The following is a 16,710-nucleotide window of genomic DNA, read 5'->3' on the forward strand; positions in this document are numbered from 1 at the left end:
TGAGCATAAAATGGACATACTGAAATAAAGTAACTCCAAATTGTATTTAAGTACAGTACTTGAGTTCATGTAGTTATATACATTACACTCCGAAAGCAGTAGTACTAATGTACTTTTGTCTAGCAGTACTCATACCAATAGTAGTACTTTTAAGGAGCAGTGATAGTAGTAGAACTAGTAGTAGTAATAACATATTTCATACATATAATCAGTGGAGATACACACCAATTAAATCAGTCGTCCACATTGATGCTGTTGTTTGACTCACAGTAAATGTCTGACTCTGCAGGTCTTCATCATGTACTTCAAGCCGAGTACGTTCAGGTGTATTCTGCTGCGCTGGGTTCGAATGCTCGGCTTCTCCATCGTCTACGGCACAGTCACACTGAAAATGTACAGGTAGGTTGGCATTTTATTTTATTTTACAGTAACATCCCACAACAGGTCAACACAACAATAAGGCCACCAACGTTTAGTTGATTAAAAACATAGAGATCTCATCACAGTCTGTACTTAGAATAGTATATATAATTATTAATTAAATTATTATAATAATAATTTTGAAGTGATACTTCTAGTTTATAAATCTGATCTCGTTGAAGAATATAAACCCAGATTTGATCTTTAGGAAGCAGTCAGCAGGTAGAACCTCGAGTCAGACCCAAACAAAGTGAAGCTGCGATGCTGCACCTGCACAGATGGAAGCAACTTCCTGATGATCTATAATGCACCTGTTCCCCTGAGCCTATGATTACCTATTAGTGCTCTGTCACTATATTTCTGTTCTATTCTATTTGCACTTTATTTAGTGTTATTGTATTTTATCTAATCTAAACATATTGAAATGCACCAGCTGAATCTTGGACAATCACAACTGACTGAAATATAATGAAACTTCACAGTTTCTAAGTTAAACTACTTGTTTTTGATCTTCCTCATAGAAATGAAAAGTTGAATTCATAAGACATAAAAAAGGCAGGTTGCAGGGAGCTCAGATGACAGTGTGCCCCATGTACAAGGCTGAGTCCTTATAGCTGCAGCCGGGGCTCAATTCCAGCCTGCCCTTTGCTGCATATCGTCACCTCTCTCACTCCTTCATTTCCTACTTCTCAATCCTATCTAAATAAAGACTAAATGCCCCAAAAATATCTTAAAAACAATAAATAAAAAGGCACCCTTGCTCAATTCAACCTGCTGCAGTCTTACTTGCTCTGGTGTGACCAGTCTCTTAATGTTCTCTAATGTCAGCTAACTTCACATAGATATTGCCTGTAACTGACAATACTGAGTCTGTTCACAGACTCTATGACTCTCTTCTACTTGTGCTACAGGTACACAACGTCTCCAATAAACATAATTAACATAATCGTAAAATAAGCAAAATATGTAAATATACCTTACCAGAAACATGGTTCCTGTTTCCTAACTGTGGGAAAGGAAAATTAAATTTACTATTATCCAATTATTTTGTTTAGCAAAAGTTATATAGTCTACTTTAAAGTCCTTAAACCTAAAAAGTTAGTTCCAACAACAACATTTTGTCTTCAGCGGTCAAATACTGATTGATCCTTGCCTCTGCACAGGGTGCTGAAGGTGTTCCTCTCACGCACGGCCCAGAGAGTGCCCTACATGTCCAGCCTCCACCTGCTGAGGATTCTGGGAGTGATGCTGATGACAGTCAGCTGGTTCCTGTGTGCGTGGACTGTGGGTGTCCTCCAAAACCGCGACAGGAACATCCCAGTGTTCATCACAATGACCACATCAGACGGGCAGGGGTTCAACCTGTGTTACCTGGACCGCTGGGACTACATGATGGCTGTGGGTGAGTGTCAGTAGACAAACAGCGTGTGAGGCATTCTGAGCTGATAGATCCTTTCACTCCAACAAGCAGTTATTATTAAATTGTTTTTTTTGTAAGTATTATTGGTATGTTTATGTAATATACTGATAAGTTAGAATGGATAATACATTTTTTAAATAAACAATAAATTCAATTTGCTCATATTTTAACCTTAAACAATAGTCAAGTAATTATTACGCTAAAACCAAAGACTTTACTACAACAAAATCCTATTAGAAATCTATGAAAGACCAGATTATCAGACCGGTTAGCTAACTGTGGATTATAGAGACACATTTTATTTTCTTTTAGATAAAACCTGAAATGTCAGTAATAATGCGTCATTGTACAGCAAACCTACACAACTACAGTAATATGGTAGGTCAAAGTTGAACCATAAAACTACAAAAATAAGGCCAAACTTGCTTATTGACTATATTGGATGGCAGTTTTCACACATTATTTAGCATTTCATCAGTATTAGATTCCTTCACTATTCATATCTGAACTTTCAAGCGGTCAGCATTTCCTCTGTCCTTACTTTCTTCAGCTGAGCTCCTGTTCCTGTGCTGGGGCAGCTCCCTGTGGACCGCCGTCAGGCCGGTCCCCTCAGCCTTCCATGAACCTCGCTACATGGGCATTGCCATCCACAACGAGCTGCTTCTCTCCACCATGTTTCACCTGTTCCGGTAAACAACAAGCATTTCTCTGTACCTCAGATGCAGCACAGCTAATCTGAACAATACACACAGCAGTGTATTTGTATACAAAAAACACAGTGTAACATGATTTTGTATTTTCTGTCTCCCTCAGGTTCACTTTTCCCTCTCTCCATCCTGATTGGATGTTGCTGCTCTCCTTCACACACACTCATGTGACCATCACTGTGACACTCGCCCTGCTCTTTATACCCAAGGTACTCAGCATTTGTGTGTAGAATAAGGGGTCAGAGTAGAAAAAGTAATCTTGATGATACATCCTTGCTCTTGACACTTCATCTTGATTTATTTTAATAACTTTAATGTACATGTAAACTCACCAGAAGTGACAGCTCCCACTGCTTTGCACCTTGTAATCGTTCAGATGATGTATCTAGACTGAAATGTACATTTAATATAGTGATATATATTGGAGTAATGGGACACGTTCAAGTGCTTTTGGCAAAGTGGAAGGAAAGTGCATGAAAGGTCAAACTAATCCACTCTCATTATTGTAGCCTGCTTGTCCAACCAATGATTTAGTGAATACAAGTGTCATTGCGTATTTTAAGTCATTCAGGATTTCAAGAAGTACTGCGTCAAAGGCACAACAGAACACACACAACAGAAAGCAAAATTGCTGAGTGGATAAAAAATGATGTTCCAAGACTCTGTAATGCTAGCTAGCTAAATGCTCCATTATCATAGTGACCGCATTCCCTTCAGTTAGCATTTAACTTAGTGAGTAATGCTACAGTTTAGCATATAATGTTTAGTATTAGTGTTAAAATGCATACCATGAAAGTCTTTGTGACAATCCATCCAAGATTTTACTGTGGACAGTGGATCACCAGCCCTACACACATTAATGAATGTGCATGACTACACTGTTGTTTTAACGTGCAAAAGATTACATATTAATTGTATGCCTGTGTGTCTGTTCCACAGTTCCTTTATGTGTCCAAGCCTGTGAGAGAGGAGATTGCAGCAGAGGTGTATGAAGATGAAGTGGACCTTCGGCGCTCCGGCTCATACCTCAACAGCAGTTTTCACTCTGCTTGGAGTGAGCACAGTGTGGACCCGGATGACTTTCGGGTAAACTCTATTGTCCCCTCAGAACGATGTTATCACTTTGCATTGGGACATCATTTACAAAGGGTAGAAGAAATTCCAAAGCTCACATTTAAAGAAAAATAAATGTCCCTTAATGTCAGTTATGACCACATGTAGACTCAATTAAACAGATCTTAAATGTATTATAATTCAAATCATAAATCAACAGTAAATACAATCAACAATTTCTCCCCCCTTTATCCTTCTCTTATCCTAAACTGTGTTCTTCTTACCTTTCCTCTGACTTGTTACTCTCCATATCTTCTCCTCTCCACAATCATTTCAACCATTTCCTTAATCCCTTCATCAATTCCCACCCTTCTTCATATGCACCAGGATGAACTGAAGAAGTTATATGCCCAGTTAGAAGTCCACAAGACCAAGAAGATGACTGCAAACAACCCTCATCTGTCAAAGAAACGAAGTTCTCGATGTGCACTGGGGAGATCCATTATTAGACGCATTGCTGAGATCCCAGAAACCATGAGCCGGCAGTGCAGCCGCGAGGAGAAAGATGGATCCTTCCACAGTAGAAGCGTGAATCTGTCTGAGTCTTTCAGGAGGGCCCCAGATACAGTATCTGTCAGTATCAGTTACAGGAGTTCAGTGAGAACACCATCTCCATCCATGCGCAAGTCTCAAAGCGATCATCACTATGTCAGGGAAAGAGACTCTTCTTTACGTGACTCCATGTTAAAGGCCAACGCTGTGAAGAGATCATCCCGGCGATCTGAGACTGATTCTTTGGATATTCCACCAGGGGTTTGTAAGTCAGCCAGTGCCCAAAATCTGACAATCGATACCAATCTCCTGCATCCTGATCATACCAAGCTCCATAAGTCCTGGAGTCTAACCTCAACTACCGCCCATTCTATGGAGAACATAGCTAAGGTTAACAGAGCCAGCACAGTGCTGACAAGGTCCAGGCAGAGCATATCCATTAGTGATCAGACCAGGAGTGCTCTCAAGTCAGAGTCATTTGACAAGGCTGAGGTCTGTCCTTGGGATGTGGAGCAAGAACAATCAGGGGACAAGAACCAGAAGCATGTCACCTACGCAAATTCTGAGAATTGTGAGCAAAAAAGGGCAATATCTCCCGAGGCACTTATCTGTCCCTGGGACCATTTACCACCTGTAGACAAGAATCCTTCAGAGGACAAGGCAACAAAAGGTGAAACTGAGTCCCCCAAACCACAGCTCACTGTGTCTGCAAGTGCACCAGGCACTCCAAGACCAAAGGTCACAAAAGATCAACGCATCTTTTCCTTCCGCACCACTACCACTAAGTGGCTCTCTGTGAAATCCATTATGGGATCCATGGATGCAGGAAGCAAGGAGGGAAGTTTACATAAAGAGGATTCTGTCTCACAAAAAAGTCAGGAAAGTGCTTCCACAACACCAAGATCAGGGACATCTAGCAGACGTCCAAGCATAGAAAAGAGGTCACTGCAGAAAAGAAGTATGACAACGGATGGAAAACCATGCCTTGTGAAGCAGAATGCCATCAGACTGTCCTCTGGGGATTCTACAGACAGAAGCCCAAGAAGGCTTGTTATTGTCAAATCTGCAGTCTACCCTTGGGACATGGAGGATATGCAAAAAGATGGCACCTATGAAAATGTGTTCTTATCAAGGCAGAATAGCAAACGTAGTAGTATAAGTTCTTGGGAAACTGCCAGCAGCTGTAGAACTCCTTCGACCCGCAGAAGAGGTAGTTATCGAAGAACACCAACCCGTAATGTTTCCTATGCAGATGTGTGTCCATGGGATGGAACTGGTACTTCTGGTACTTTCCAGGAAGAAGAGGGATCAAAGAAGCAGCAGAGCATTAAAGCAGACGTCTGCCCTTGGGAATCGCAGGTATCTGAACCATCTAATGTATGTCCATGGGAATCGCAAGAGCCAGGGGATGTGAGAAGACGAGGAAGTACCCATAGTAATGTATGTCCGTGGGAATCTCAAGAGCAAGATAAAGCGAAAAGACGAGGAAGTGCTCATAGTAATGTGTGTCCTTGGGAATCGCAGGATGTTCCCATTATTTATCATAGTAAACCATCCATAGATTCACAGACACAACAGTCTTTAAAACGTGCAGCAGACATATGTCCCTGGCAGACTGCAGAAACTCCCCAACCTTCAATAAGGCAAGAAAATGAATATTCTAATGTTTGTCCTTGGGATGTTCAGGACAAGCCTGACGTTGTATATGAAAATCTAAGTCCTTTGGAGACCAAGGGAACGCTGACAGTGCCCTTTCGACAAGAAGTTATGAAACCTGCAGTCTACACGGCGGCATCAAAAGAGCAGAGTTTAAGTAATGAGCAAAAATACAACGCAAAATCACCTGCCCTGCATTTGGGCAGACAAGTGACCAAGACAACAGAAAGTTGTCCATGGGATTTCCCTGATCCCCCTAAAACGATGGAAAACATTTGTCCATGGGAAGAGAGCAACACAGAGCCAACAAATACAAACACAATCTCACAAATGATCATCAAGGTAGATATTTGTCCGTGGGAGACTGGACATCAAGACAAACCAGAAGACTCACTACAAGGTGTCTTGCCTTTGAAAGCTGCTTCTATACAGACTGAAGGAAAAGACGGCACAAGAGTAAACATATGTCCCTGGGAAACTGAGCCCCCTGAAAAATCCGCAGCTAGCAAGATGGGTTCACAAGGACTGGAAAGACTGGCAGATGTTTGTCCATGGGATAGTAGTGAACCAGAATCAGGAAAATCAGAGATCCCCAAAACATCAGAGAGTCATATAAGGCAAGACACAGCTCGTGCAGATGTTTGTCCATGGGAGACAGAAGCACCAAAGGTTCTGAAAAAGCAAGATAGTGCTCTGGCAGATGTTTGTCCATGGGAGACAGAAGAGCCCAAAGTTCTCAAAAAGCAAGATAGCACTCTGGCAGATGTTTGTCCTTGGGAGACAGAAGAACCAGGAGTTGTCAAAAAGCAAGACAGCACTGGAGCAGACATTTGTCCCTGGGACTCTAAGGATCCACAAACTTCAACCCAAAGTCAAGCTGATATTCCCAACACTGACAAAGATGAAGTCATAGAGAACCAGGAGCCACTTAATGTAGAAGATACTCCAGCAGATATCTGCACAGAGCAGATGGAGTCCAAAGAAAACCTAGCCCTGGGCCGCCGTGATGCTTTGTGTCCCTGGGAGATGGTAAGGAGCAGATCTGGCTCATTCACAGACAATGCCTCTGACATTTTTACATGGGAGCCTGAGAATATTCCTGAGGAAGATGAAGAGGACGATGCAGAATGTGCTGCTGAGGCTCTTGTATTCCCACCTGACTTGTGACCTAAATCTAGCCCGCATTTGCTTCCACTTTTGACCCCTCGTGCTAAAGCAAGGGCAATGTGAACAACCATTTTGGTGGCACCCTGTGGAAGGGGAACGCTGAACTTCTCCAGCTCCACGGGGAGGTCAGAGAACAGGGTCAGCTCACTAACAGCTTCTGCAGCGTGCAGAGCTGAGAACCCTTTTCTGCTGGACAATTACCTGGGCTACTCAAAGACAAAACTTAGGGCTGTGTTATTTCAGGTTGGACTATCCATTTAGGCTATGCCACTATCTGACTAAGCCTGTAGTTGAGACTTGATGAGCTGGACACAATAAGTTGTGCAAACCTGATTGAAAATGTTTTCTTTTAACTGGAGCACATATTGCACACTCAGTATGTCCCTAATCAATCCAGCAGTAAACTACAAACTGATTTCTTGGCTGATGGAAGGGCATCTAAGGCATTTAGATGAAGTCCCTTTTCTTCCTGCTTCTACCCCCCCATTTTAAATTAAAATGTTTTTGTGTGTCTTTGTATGTTTTTAGGTGACAATTCACATATTTGCCATGTACGTACAATATGCTGGACCCATGGCTGGGGTACATATGTTACAAAAGCTGAACTTAACAAGTCTACCGTGCTCACAATCACAAATAGCACAGGGCCTAAAATATGGAACTTAATTAAAGATGGAAGCCTAACCAGCATACACCAGATAAATTCAGCCTAATAGTGGACATATTTTCAAAGTACAGGAAAGTGTTACATGTAAAGTAGCGCCACCAGAACTACAGTTGATGACAATTTACATTTCTACCAGGTATTAATGATTAATACAACTATGCAAACCTGTTTGCTTAAGACTGATTTCATGACTAAAGGCCAATAATTGATATTACTCCCTTACTTTTGATTCAGTAATAAAAAAAAACATAAATTTAAATAAACTGCAGTGAAAAGCAGCCTAAACATTTTATATCTGTGCATTTAGAAAGTCATGTCAATGCCTTTTATGTGGATGCAGCTCACTGTACACCAGTTTCATTGAGATGGGACAATGTGATTTAATATTAAAAACACACTGTGAAAAATAAGTTTTTAAAAAATGTTTGGCAATTGCAAAGAACATCAAATTGTATGTCCTATACAATTTGATGTTCTTTGTAATTTTTTTGCAGTTTATGTTGCAGCTAACCTGACCTGCTTCCAAATTTTCTCCATCTAAATGCTGTAAATAATGTGAGTTATGGAGGTAAGGCCTCAGTTTCAATGAAGAATAGGGCTGCCCCTATCTGTTGAATAACTACAAACATTTTTGTCAGGGTACTTTATGCAGATAATGATAATCATTTTAAAAAGTCAAATCTTTGGCGACACTTTAATATTCATAAATATTCCTTGAAGTCTTTGAAAGGAACTAGATAAGAGATTCTTATGCATGACTCCATTAATATGCAGACGACCGATAATACTGGAGAAATTACAGATTTTATTTCAATTAAATCAATTTATGGATTAATCAAAGATGTCTTGTGACTATTAGATATTTTTATAAGAGTGGCCCTACCTTTCATGTCTGACATTAATGAGTCCTACTTTCAGAATCATTATGTTTCAGATACAGACAACTGCAACTTTTTAAAACCCAGTATTATGTTGAAAAAGGTTTTATGAAAAATAAAACTTAATATTAACAGTTTTCTGTATTGATGTAATTGAGTATTGTGTCTATGCCAGCAATTTGTCTGTGAAATCAGGTGTTTTTCAGCACTTCTGCTACAGTGACTAGGTTTTTCATTCAGTGATCTCATTGTTACACACTGCACCAAGTTTTTTGTCAATGGAGTGACCTAGTTCTGTGAGCATTGTTGCATGTAAGTGTGTTTTTGAATGAGTATGCTGTAAATTGTTGTTCCGTAAAAAAAAAAAATCTAATATTGTTGTAACTTGCATAAAGAAACAGCCTATGCTCGGTTTTCCATTTTGTATGCAACATCATCTATAAAAGATTATTCTGATAAAGAGAATCTACTGGTGTGAAGAGAAGCAGATGGGGCACTTTATTTTTGTATTTCCTGAGGTCAACATGCAGCACAATCATCAGAGAAATAAACCATATCATTTCTGGAGATCTGAACATTTTATTTTATACATGTACATGTTAATTTTATTTAAAAAAAAGAAAACTTGAAAATGTTGTGACTATTCTGTGGTAATTCATCGCAAAGACAGAAGCAGCTTTATTGGCTGCAGGACACAGTGGTTTGTTCATCCTAAATCTCACCTGCTGTTTCCATCATTTCAACAGCCAACAGAGTTTTTCAAACAGATAAGAGCCTCCAAAGGAAGCCTGGTTTCCTGCCAAAGTGGACAAACTAACCAACCATGGCCAAATTTTAAACAGCATTTGGCCCATGCCTGCAGATAATATCCTCCTGTGGTTTGATGAAAAGAGCAGTGCCACCTGGTGGCCTATTTGTTCCACTGAACTGCCTCTGGTTTGGGAACTTCATAGTTGAGGGCCTCAAACTCTTGTCCTGGCTTCAGCTCTGGACCAGGAATCATCACAGTCTGAAAAAATGTAAGAAGAGCAGATGAGTATCACTTGTTAGCAGAGTCAAATGTTAATAAAATATATTTAAGTGCCATCTAATCCATACTTGTGTTTCAAGGGGAATTAACCTTCAGGACCAAGATGAGAAAACAAGTTTGTGATATCCAAAAAGTATTGTATTATATCACAATAAATGGTTTCCCAGAATTTCTTAGAATTAGGAGGTATTTGCTATTTACCTTAGTTTTTTACAAGTAAATACTTGGAGGTTCACCACTTACTGTCCCCTAAACCCTAGAGCTGCAATTGTGTCAAATCTGGATTTTGTTTCTCTTTGATTTCATGGACTACAGCTGGAGTCCTGCTTTCATTTGTCAGCTGACCTGACAGATTCTGATTGACAGGTGGCAGAGTCTAAAATACCCACAAAGAAATAGTCAAACCTCAGAGGTTTGCTGAAACTGAGTTTAAGATATACTGTATATCATGTAAGAGCTTCAAGGTGTTTTAAAAAAAGGAATGTCTAGAAAGAAATCATGAAATGAATCACTTTTGGTAAAGACAACCAATATACAATAAAACATACGTTTAAATATTTTTGGAGGCACACCGTTTAAGACTCATTCTGTTGCGATAAATTACATAAATCTAATTCCTCCTGTTTTCTTATTGAGGGATGAAACGTTCTGCTTTGTGATCACATTAATAAGCTCCTTATTGTCACATTAACGAACTATGAGAATAAAGAAGGGATCTCCTGTGTCATCACTTTAAAGGATTCTTTGGGTATTTTTGAACCTGGACCCTATTTTCCCATATTTTGGTGTTAAAATGACTGGTAGGTACAAAAAGTTTTGGAATTTGTTCAGTAGATGGCTTCAGACGGCAGACTTTGGGGGAATTGTGCCCGTCAAAATTACATCCACAAAAGTGCTTATGTTTGCCTTTCAATTGTCCTTGAGCGAGACTTCAGTTTCCTGTTAAAAACAAAGGGAGTCACTCTTAGGGATCCTTTCCATGATAGTGTCAGACACCTGGTATAATATTAATTATGGAAAGGTGCATTTACATATTGCCTTACTTATTGTAACCTTGGATTTTTATACATGTTTGGTCGACTGTTATCCTTTTTATCTCTTGTATTTTCGGCTGAATTTGCTTTGCCGGTGCTTCAGAACCTACTATCTGGGCGGATGTGTGGTTTTTGTTTGTGTATGTATGTTTTGTCTGCGAAGCTGCAAGTGCACTTTGGGCCAAAGAAAAGTTTCTCCTTGGTGACAATAAAGTTTATGTAATGTAATCTAATAACAGTATGACCTGTCGTGGCAAAAAGAAGCAGTTTTTGTGGACGTAAGTTTGATGGGCCCCAATTGCCCTGAAGGAATACGCTGCAGTCAGTTTGCGGCTGCCAGCTGAAGCCAACTACTTCACAGATTTCATAACATTTTATACCTACTAATCAATTCAACCCAGGTAGGGCCCAGGTTTAAAAAGCACCAAAATTATCCTTTAACATTTTTGCAGCACACTGATGGTGAAGCTTTTTTTTTTACGATCTATCAGAGCAGGGTAAGAAACACCTTCCAGGCAACATTACCGCTCCATCTGTCTGCTATATCTGAGACACAGCAGGGGCTGACTCACAGATTTAAGGTGATTATATTCCATGTTTTGCAGTGATGCGTATAATGCAAGTCTGGTTCTATTCCAGTCCTACATTGTGAAAAGTGGCGCAGACACTCAACATGACCTCTCAGGTAATCAGATTTTAACAAGGCTTTGTGTATCCTTTGCTGATGCTCACATGTTTATTCTTGAGGAAACTTGTACCATATGAGAATAAATTATAGGCAACAGGTCATGAAATCATATAAATTTTAAATGGTAGTTCATGTGCATAAGACTTAACCACAACATCCTATTCCTCCTGCTGCATGTCCAAAATATGTATATGTAATGGAGATATGCTAGGTAATAAAACTGTTGCAGAGAAGAAATGTGGTTTATTCCTGCTTTCACACTGTGAACAACATAATCAGGTCGACAGGAGTCCTCTCGCTCAGTCTAGAGCTTAGCGATCGGGAACACACTGATATTATTCAAATGCTCAAACCTGTAGACTGAGGAACATTAGCTCTTTATGCTTAAGGAGCCACCTAAATTACAAAAAATATATTTTCTCATTTACCTCTAGTGGCATTTAGATATGCAGATAGTTTTGCCTTTATTTGTCTAGGTTTTGAAATATCTGGGTCTGAGATTTCTGTCTCAACGTTCACTGGTATTACTTTCTATCATACAAAGAGTCCATATGAAAACTGTTGACAGTGTGTTGTGTGGATTATCCAGAGTAACTGGGACATTGTTTCTTGTTTCATGTTGCTGTCGGCTTTTAAATGTAATCGATTCAATAATGATAGCACCACAAATTTATTTTATTAGGATGAAGGCAGAAATATCAGAGATAAATGTCTCCCGAACTGGGCAAATCAAATAAAAGCTATTTGTCAACAGCTCTGCATGCTCCTCCGACTTCTCTCCTAATGTGATTTAGGTCTATTAAAACGTTCTTGTCAAAAAATAACTAAACAGCAGCCTTTAGTAACTGGCCAGTTCACGTTGCATCAAATGTGTCAGTTGAATTTCAGCTCTTTAGCAGAGAGATTTCCAAAACAGATCCCAAAACAAGCATTTTTTCTTGGAGCTTCCAACTTTGAGCAGATGGAGTTTGCTCAGTTGTCATAGAGATGGATATGTTGACTCAGTAGCTGTTCTGAATACATCCATAAAAGTATATAAAATACTGATCACAGTCCATTGGTTGCTGTTGGCTTTTTATTGTGGCCAGCCTAAGGATCACCTGTGCAATAGCCATGCTGTCTGATCAGCATCTTGATATGCCACACCTGTGAGGTGGATGGATTATCTCAGCAAAGGAGAAGTGCTCACTAACACAGATTTTTGACAGATTTGTGAACAATATTTGAGAGAAACAGGCCTTTTGTGTACATAAAGAAAGTCTTAGATCTTTGAGTTCTGCTCATGATGAATGGGGGCAAAAACAAAAGTGTTGCGTTTATAATTTTGTAATAATATAATATAATGTATGAACTGGCAAGTTTATAAAAGGTTTTTTAATCTGCTTTTTAAGGGAAGTGTGTCTTGGACCTCTGCCTTATTCTTACTAAAAGATATATGAAAGATATTTTCAGCTGTTGCAGAGTAGAGGGTCACCTTAATAATGGGGTCTTTGGCAGGAGCCCAGGACGGCACTATTTTTCCATGTAACCTCCATCGGCCGTAGGGATTGACGAGGTGTCGTTCTATAACCAGGTACTCTAAGACGTCCTTCGGCTGCTCCTCGCTGCCCAGCATCAGCCTCCCGAAGCGGTCGTAGATGGCCAGAGTCTGCAGGACAAGCAGACGTGAAAGAGGATTCATCGAGTCATCTCAATCCTGATTGTAATCTTGGCTTTAAGCCCGGGTGCAAACACAAAATCTGCTCTTGAATTTGCTTTGTTTCACCCCTGCAATTAACTGTGTGCAGCGTAGATACATTACAGTACTTATGCTCAAAACTTAAGCTTTGGCAGCACATGGTTAAGAAATACTGAAACAGACTAGCTGTACTAATTAAAAAATGGAAAATAAAGGTAAACTAGCGCACAAAGCTCTGCACACAAATACTGTATCACTATATCATGACTGAATATGAGTTGAGATGACAACAGTCTATTAACATAGGAGTCGTACCTGTTTGGAGTGCATGCGGACCGTCACCTGGCCGTACAGGTTGCCTTTGCTGACCATGTCGGGGCAGCGGGCGTGGACCACTTTGGGCGGCTCCAGGGACTCCACAAACCTCCAGCGGATCGTCTTGTAACGGTTCCCCCTAGTCATCTCCTGAACGCAGCACAGAGGAGGAAAAACAGTAAAATTAGGATTTGATGAAATTAAATTAGTAAACAACTTCAGCAACATTCAGAAGAAGCACTTACAGGATAACACCTCTCTGTCACCAAGGAGTGAAGTTTCTCTTTGTTGAACCTGCAAAACAAACAGCAGGTGTTAATCGTACTTATCTTAACATTTGTAAGGTTTGATGAAATTACATGCTGCATTACTGTACATTAAGCTCTGCTTCCTGTCAATCCCCCCATAAAGTCTCACTTAGATAATTGTTGCTCAGCAAAAATCTTTTTATTTGGAGACATTTTGCTTTGGCAGGGAGAGCAGCAAAACACTGTTCAAATTAAATATTATAATATATGTGTTACTGCATGTGAACCAGACTGAGGAAATGTGAGCAAGATATTTTGACTGTGCCATTTTGTTTCTAACAAAGAAAAACAAAGTTGATGAAATGTACAGAATGAATTTAGTAATAGACAAAAAATAATTAAGGTTCAGGATTTTCAACAACACCTTGATCAGCAGATGGAGTTTGCCAAGTTAACTTAGGTTTAATCAGACAGAGCAAAAGCCCATTTAAAGTGAATTCTTCAAAGTTTACTTTATTGTTTACTTGATTTTTTGTCAAACTACTCATATTGCCAAGAATGAGCTTTCACACTCCATTTAATAGTTATCTTAGCAAATTATATTTGCTAATTAAACTTGAATTGAAATCTTATCCTCAACTTCCCAAGGACTTGAAAATATGCATCAGAAGAGTCTTCTTTAAGTCATAGGAAGATGCTGTTAAAAACAGCTGGACTGGACTCTTACTTCAATGAATAACTGTGGTTCTGCTCATTTGTTAAGATTGAAACTGTCCTAAATGGAGAAAAGAACGTATCACACAGTTTGATATCAGTAAAAGGGCAACACGACTGTCCATGTACATCAGCTTTGCAATGTATTGTGAGAATCAGCTAATTAATTATCAAAGTAAGTAGAACAAAAAAAGAAAAGCATCATAACTGGGAACATCACAAACTGGCATGGGATGTGCACGGTGCAGGACCGGAGGGCTCTGCAGCGGGTGATTAAAACTGCTCAGAAGATCATTGGTACCATTTCCCGAGCATCAGTGATGTCGGTGAGGTGAGGTGCTCGCGCAGAGCCCAAAGGATACTAAAGGACAGTACCTGTTCACCCTGCTGCCTTCTGGGAAGAGATACATGCGTTTCTGCTGCCACACCACCAGACTGCAGAGCAGCTTTTTCTCCCAAGCTATCAGACTCTTAAACTCTAATTCATCCTCAGCACTGCTCCAGTGTTATTGTCTGCTATGTAGCAGAAGGGAGTTACAAAACTCAATTTCACTCTATCACTCGTTATATTGTGACAATAAACCTACCTACTTACCAAACTTGTTTTAGCTTATTTGTTAACAAAGGATCGTTCTTTCAGAGAGCTTTGCCACCTTGCTCTCACATTTCTCACTTCTATAACAAATGTCTCACTGTAATATTCAGCATCCCTCGCTGACTAAGAGGCTGAGCCAAATTGTGTCAGCTGGCTGAGCGAGGTGAGAGACATGAGTTCAGTTTCTTACTGTGCCAGGGAGTTGTGAGCCTCAATAAAGATTTCTTGAGCTCGCTCTGCAAAATCCTTAGTCTTGAACTCGGAGTCGTGCTCTTTGATTTTACGAATCCTGTTAGAAACAACATTAAAAACAAATACATTCAGCCTTCTCACATTTCCTGTAACGTTTATCATCTTAAAATGTTTTGGATCTAATTCATTATAACAGCTGAAAAAAGGTGGTAAGAAACAAGCGTCCTCTTTATCAATGACACAGCCACACCAAACTCTTTCCTGCAAGATCCAGATATGTTTGGCAAGAAAAACATCCACATGAGGACAATCTTACGCTAGCTGTGAGGCAGCACTCTGTCGTATCTGTTCGGTTCGTTGTTTCAGGCCTTCTTTAGACAGACTGGAAAGACGAGCGTCACCCTCTGGGGGGATGTAGGGGTCAAAGATTCCCGCTGGAAAAGGACAGCAGACAGGACTGATCAATCAGTATCTACCCTCCAACCAGGAGAGATATTCAAAAGAAATAGTTTCACTGCCGTCTGATTGATGAGGAGTAGCTACACGCTTTGGGTTATGAACTGGCATTTCTTATAAAACATTTGAGGACAAATGTGCTGTTGTTGAGTACTAATACAACACTTTCTTTATCCAGACGATGACTGGACACCTGCGTTTCTGTACCAGTCGCCAAAACAAAACAGTTTTCTGAGTACTGTGTAAAAAATAAAAGGCTGTATTCCTTACTGTGAGGAAGAGACTGGGGTCATTTTTTATGTCTATATGGCAACATCCGGCTTAACTTAACTTAATTATTTCCTACGCTATCTCTGACACTTTGCCCTCGAAGTAGTCCCACACCAGCAACAATTTCATGCATCCCTGTCAGTAAACATTTTTACCAGTGCAGGAGATGTTAATGGGCCTCTCAAAGTACTCCTGTCTGAAGACGATCCCTGCTGCTCGGGCCTTGGCCTCTGTGTTCTCTTCCCTCTTCCCCTTCAGCCCCACTGCTGGTGGGATAAAGTACCGCTTCTTGGTCCGGACCGGCAGGAAAAGTGGGACGGGATGCCGCACATCCAAAGACGCCTCGGCATTCTAAGAGGAGGATGACGACAATACGTGTTTATCATCAGAGGTGTTTTTTCAAAATTAGTTTATCAATCTACACTCATTGGCCACTTTATTAGGTACATGATCTAATAAAACAGGTCTGACATTAATTCTACTTCCACAATATGAGCTTATACCTTTTCCATTTTTGGTGAAACTGTCAGACAGACATTACTGAGCTTATAGTAGTGTTGTATGTTACACTGGAAGGTGTTTCTAATATTTTGCCCCCCTCACGTATGTAAATGGAATGGACAAAATATTAGGAAGACCTACCATACAGCTCTTGAGAAGGAGTTATAATATGACTGCAAGTTAAAATGATGTTTTGCCTTTGTACATCTCTTAATTTGGACCTCCTATCCCATACTTTTGACTTATCAAGAATATGTTGATTTTAGTTATTCCTAACATTTAATTTTCCCTGTCTAAAACAGGCTTCCATGTATCTGTGGAGGTTATATCCTGACAGTTAACGTTAGCTAACGTTAGCTAAGCTAGCCTCTTAAGGACTATGTGCAGTGTAACGTGTTCATAACAAGGAAAACAAACTGAGCTGCTTCCTCAACATATTGAATACTGCATACAATACATTAAAGCGTTA

At 40.0% G+C, this 16,710-nt stretch overlaps 2 protein-coding genes across 2 annotated transcripts; one reads left to right on the top strand and one right to left on the bottom strand.

Moving 5' to 3' along the window:
• Window positions 1-289: 289 nt before the first annotated feature.
• On the top strand, window positions 290-9,087 carry LOC119919178 (probable G-protein coupled receptor 179; the record flags this gene model as incomplete). The annotated part of the gene is made up of 6 exons (XM_038739641.1): window positions 290-399; window positions 1,584-1,822; window positions 2,391-2,529; window positions 2,654-2,756; window positions 3,487-3,633; window positions 3,988-9,087. Coding segments are annotated over 6 exons (3,726 nt in total), but the record flags the coding sequence as incomplete, so codon positions are not given.
• On the bottom strand, window positions 9,080-16,252 carry LOC119919179 (39S ribosomal protein L45, mitochondrial-like). Its single transcript, XM_038739642.1, has 8 exons — window positions 16,244-16,252; window positions 15,896-16,091; window positions 15,331-15,448; window positions 15,013-15,111; window positions 13,511-13,559; window positions 13,266-13,415; window positions 12,747-12,920; window positions 9,080-9,529 (listed from the first exon to the last, which is right to left on the bottom strand). The coding sequence occupies exons 1-8, from the start codon at window positions 16,250-16,252 to the stop codon at window positions 9,431-9,433; spliced, it is 894 nt and encodes a 297-aa protein (XP_038595570.1). The 3' UTR covers window positions 9,080-9,430.
• Between the last annotated feature and the right edge of the window lie 458 nt (window positions 16,253-16,710).

The sequence above is a fragment of the Micropterus salmoides genome, unplaced genomic scaffold (genome assembly GCF_014851395.1).
Source record: "Micropterus salmoides isolate LMB-PRFRI ecotype aquatic unplaced genomic scaffold, ASM1485139v1 Ms_hic_scaffold_2599, whole genome shotgun sequence".
NCBI lineage: Eukaryota > Metazoa > Chordata > Actinopteri > Centrarchiformes > Centrarchidae > Micropterus > Micropterus salmoides.

Bases quoted from the DNA above. Each gene is read 5' to 3' on its own strand.
- LOC119919179 (XM_038739642.1), bottom strand. The intron at 15,449-15,895 runs GTAAAAATGTTT...GTCCTTTTCCAG, and splicing joins CATTAACATCTCCTGCACTG to CGGGAATCTTTGACCCCTAC. The intron at 12,921-13,265 runs GTACGACTCCTA...CTTGTCCTGCAG, and splicing joins TCCGCATGCACTCCAAACAG to ACTCTGGCCATCTACGACCG.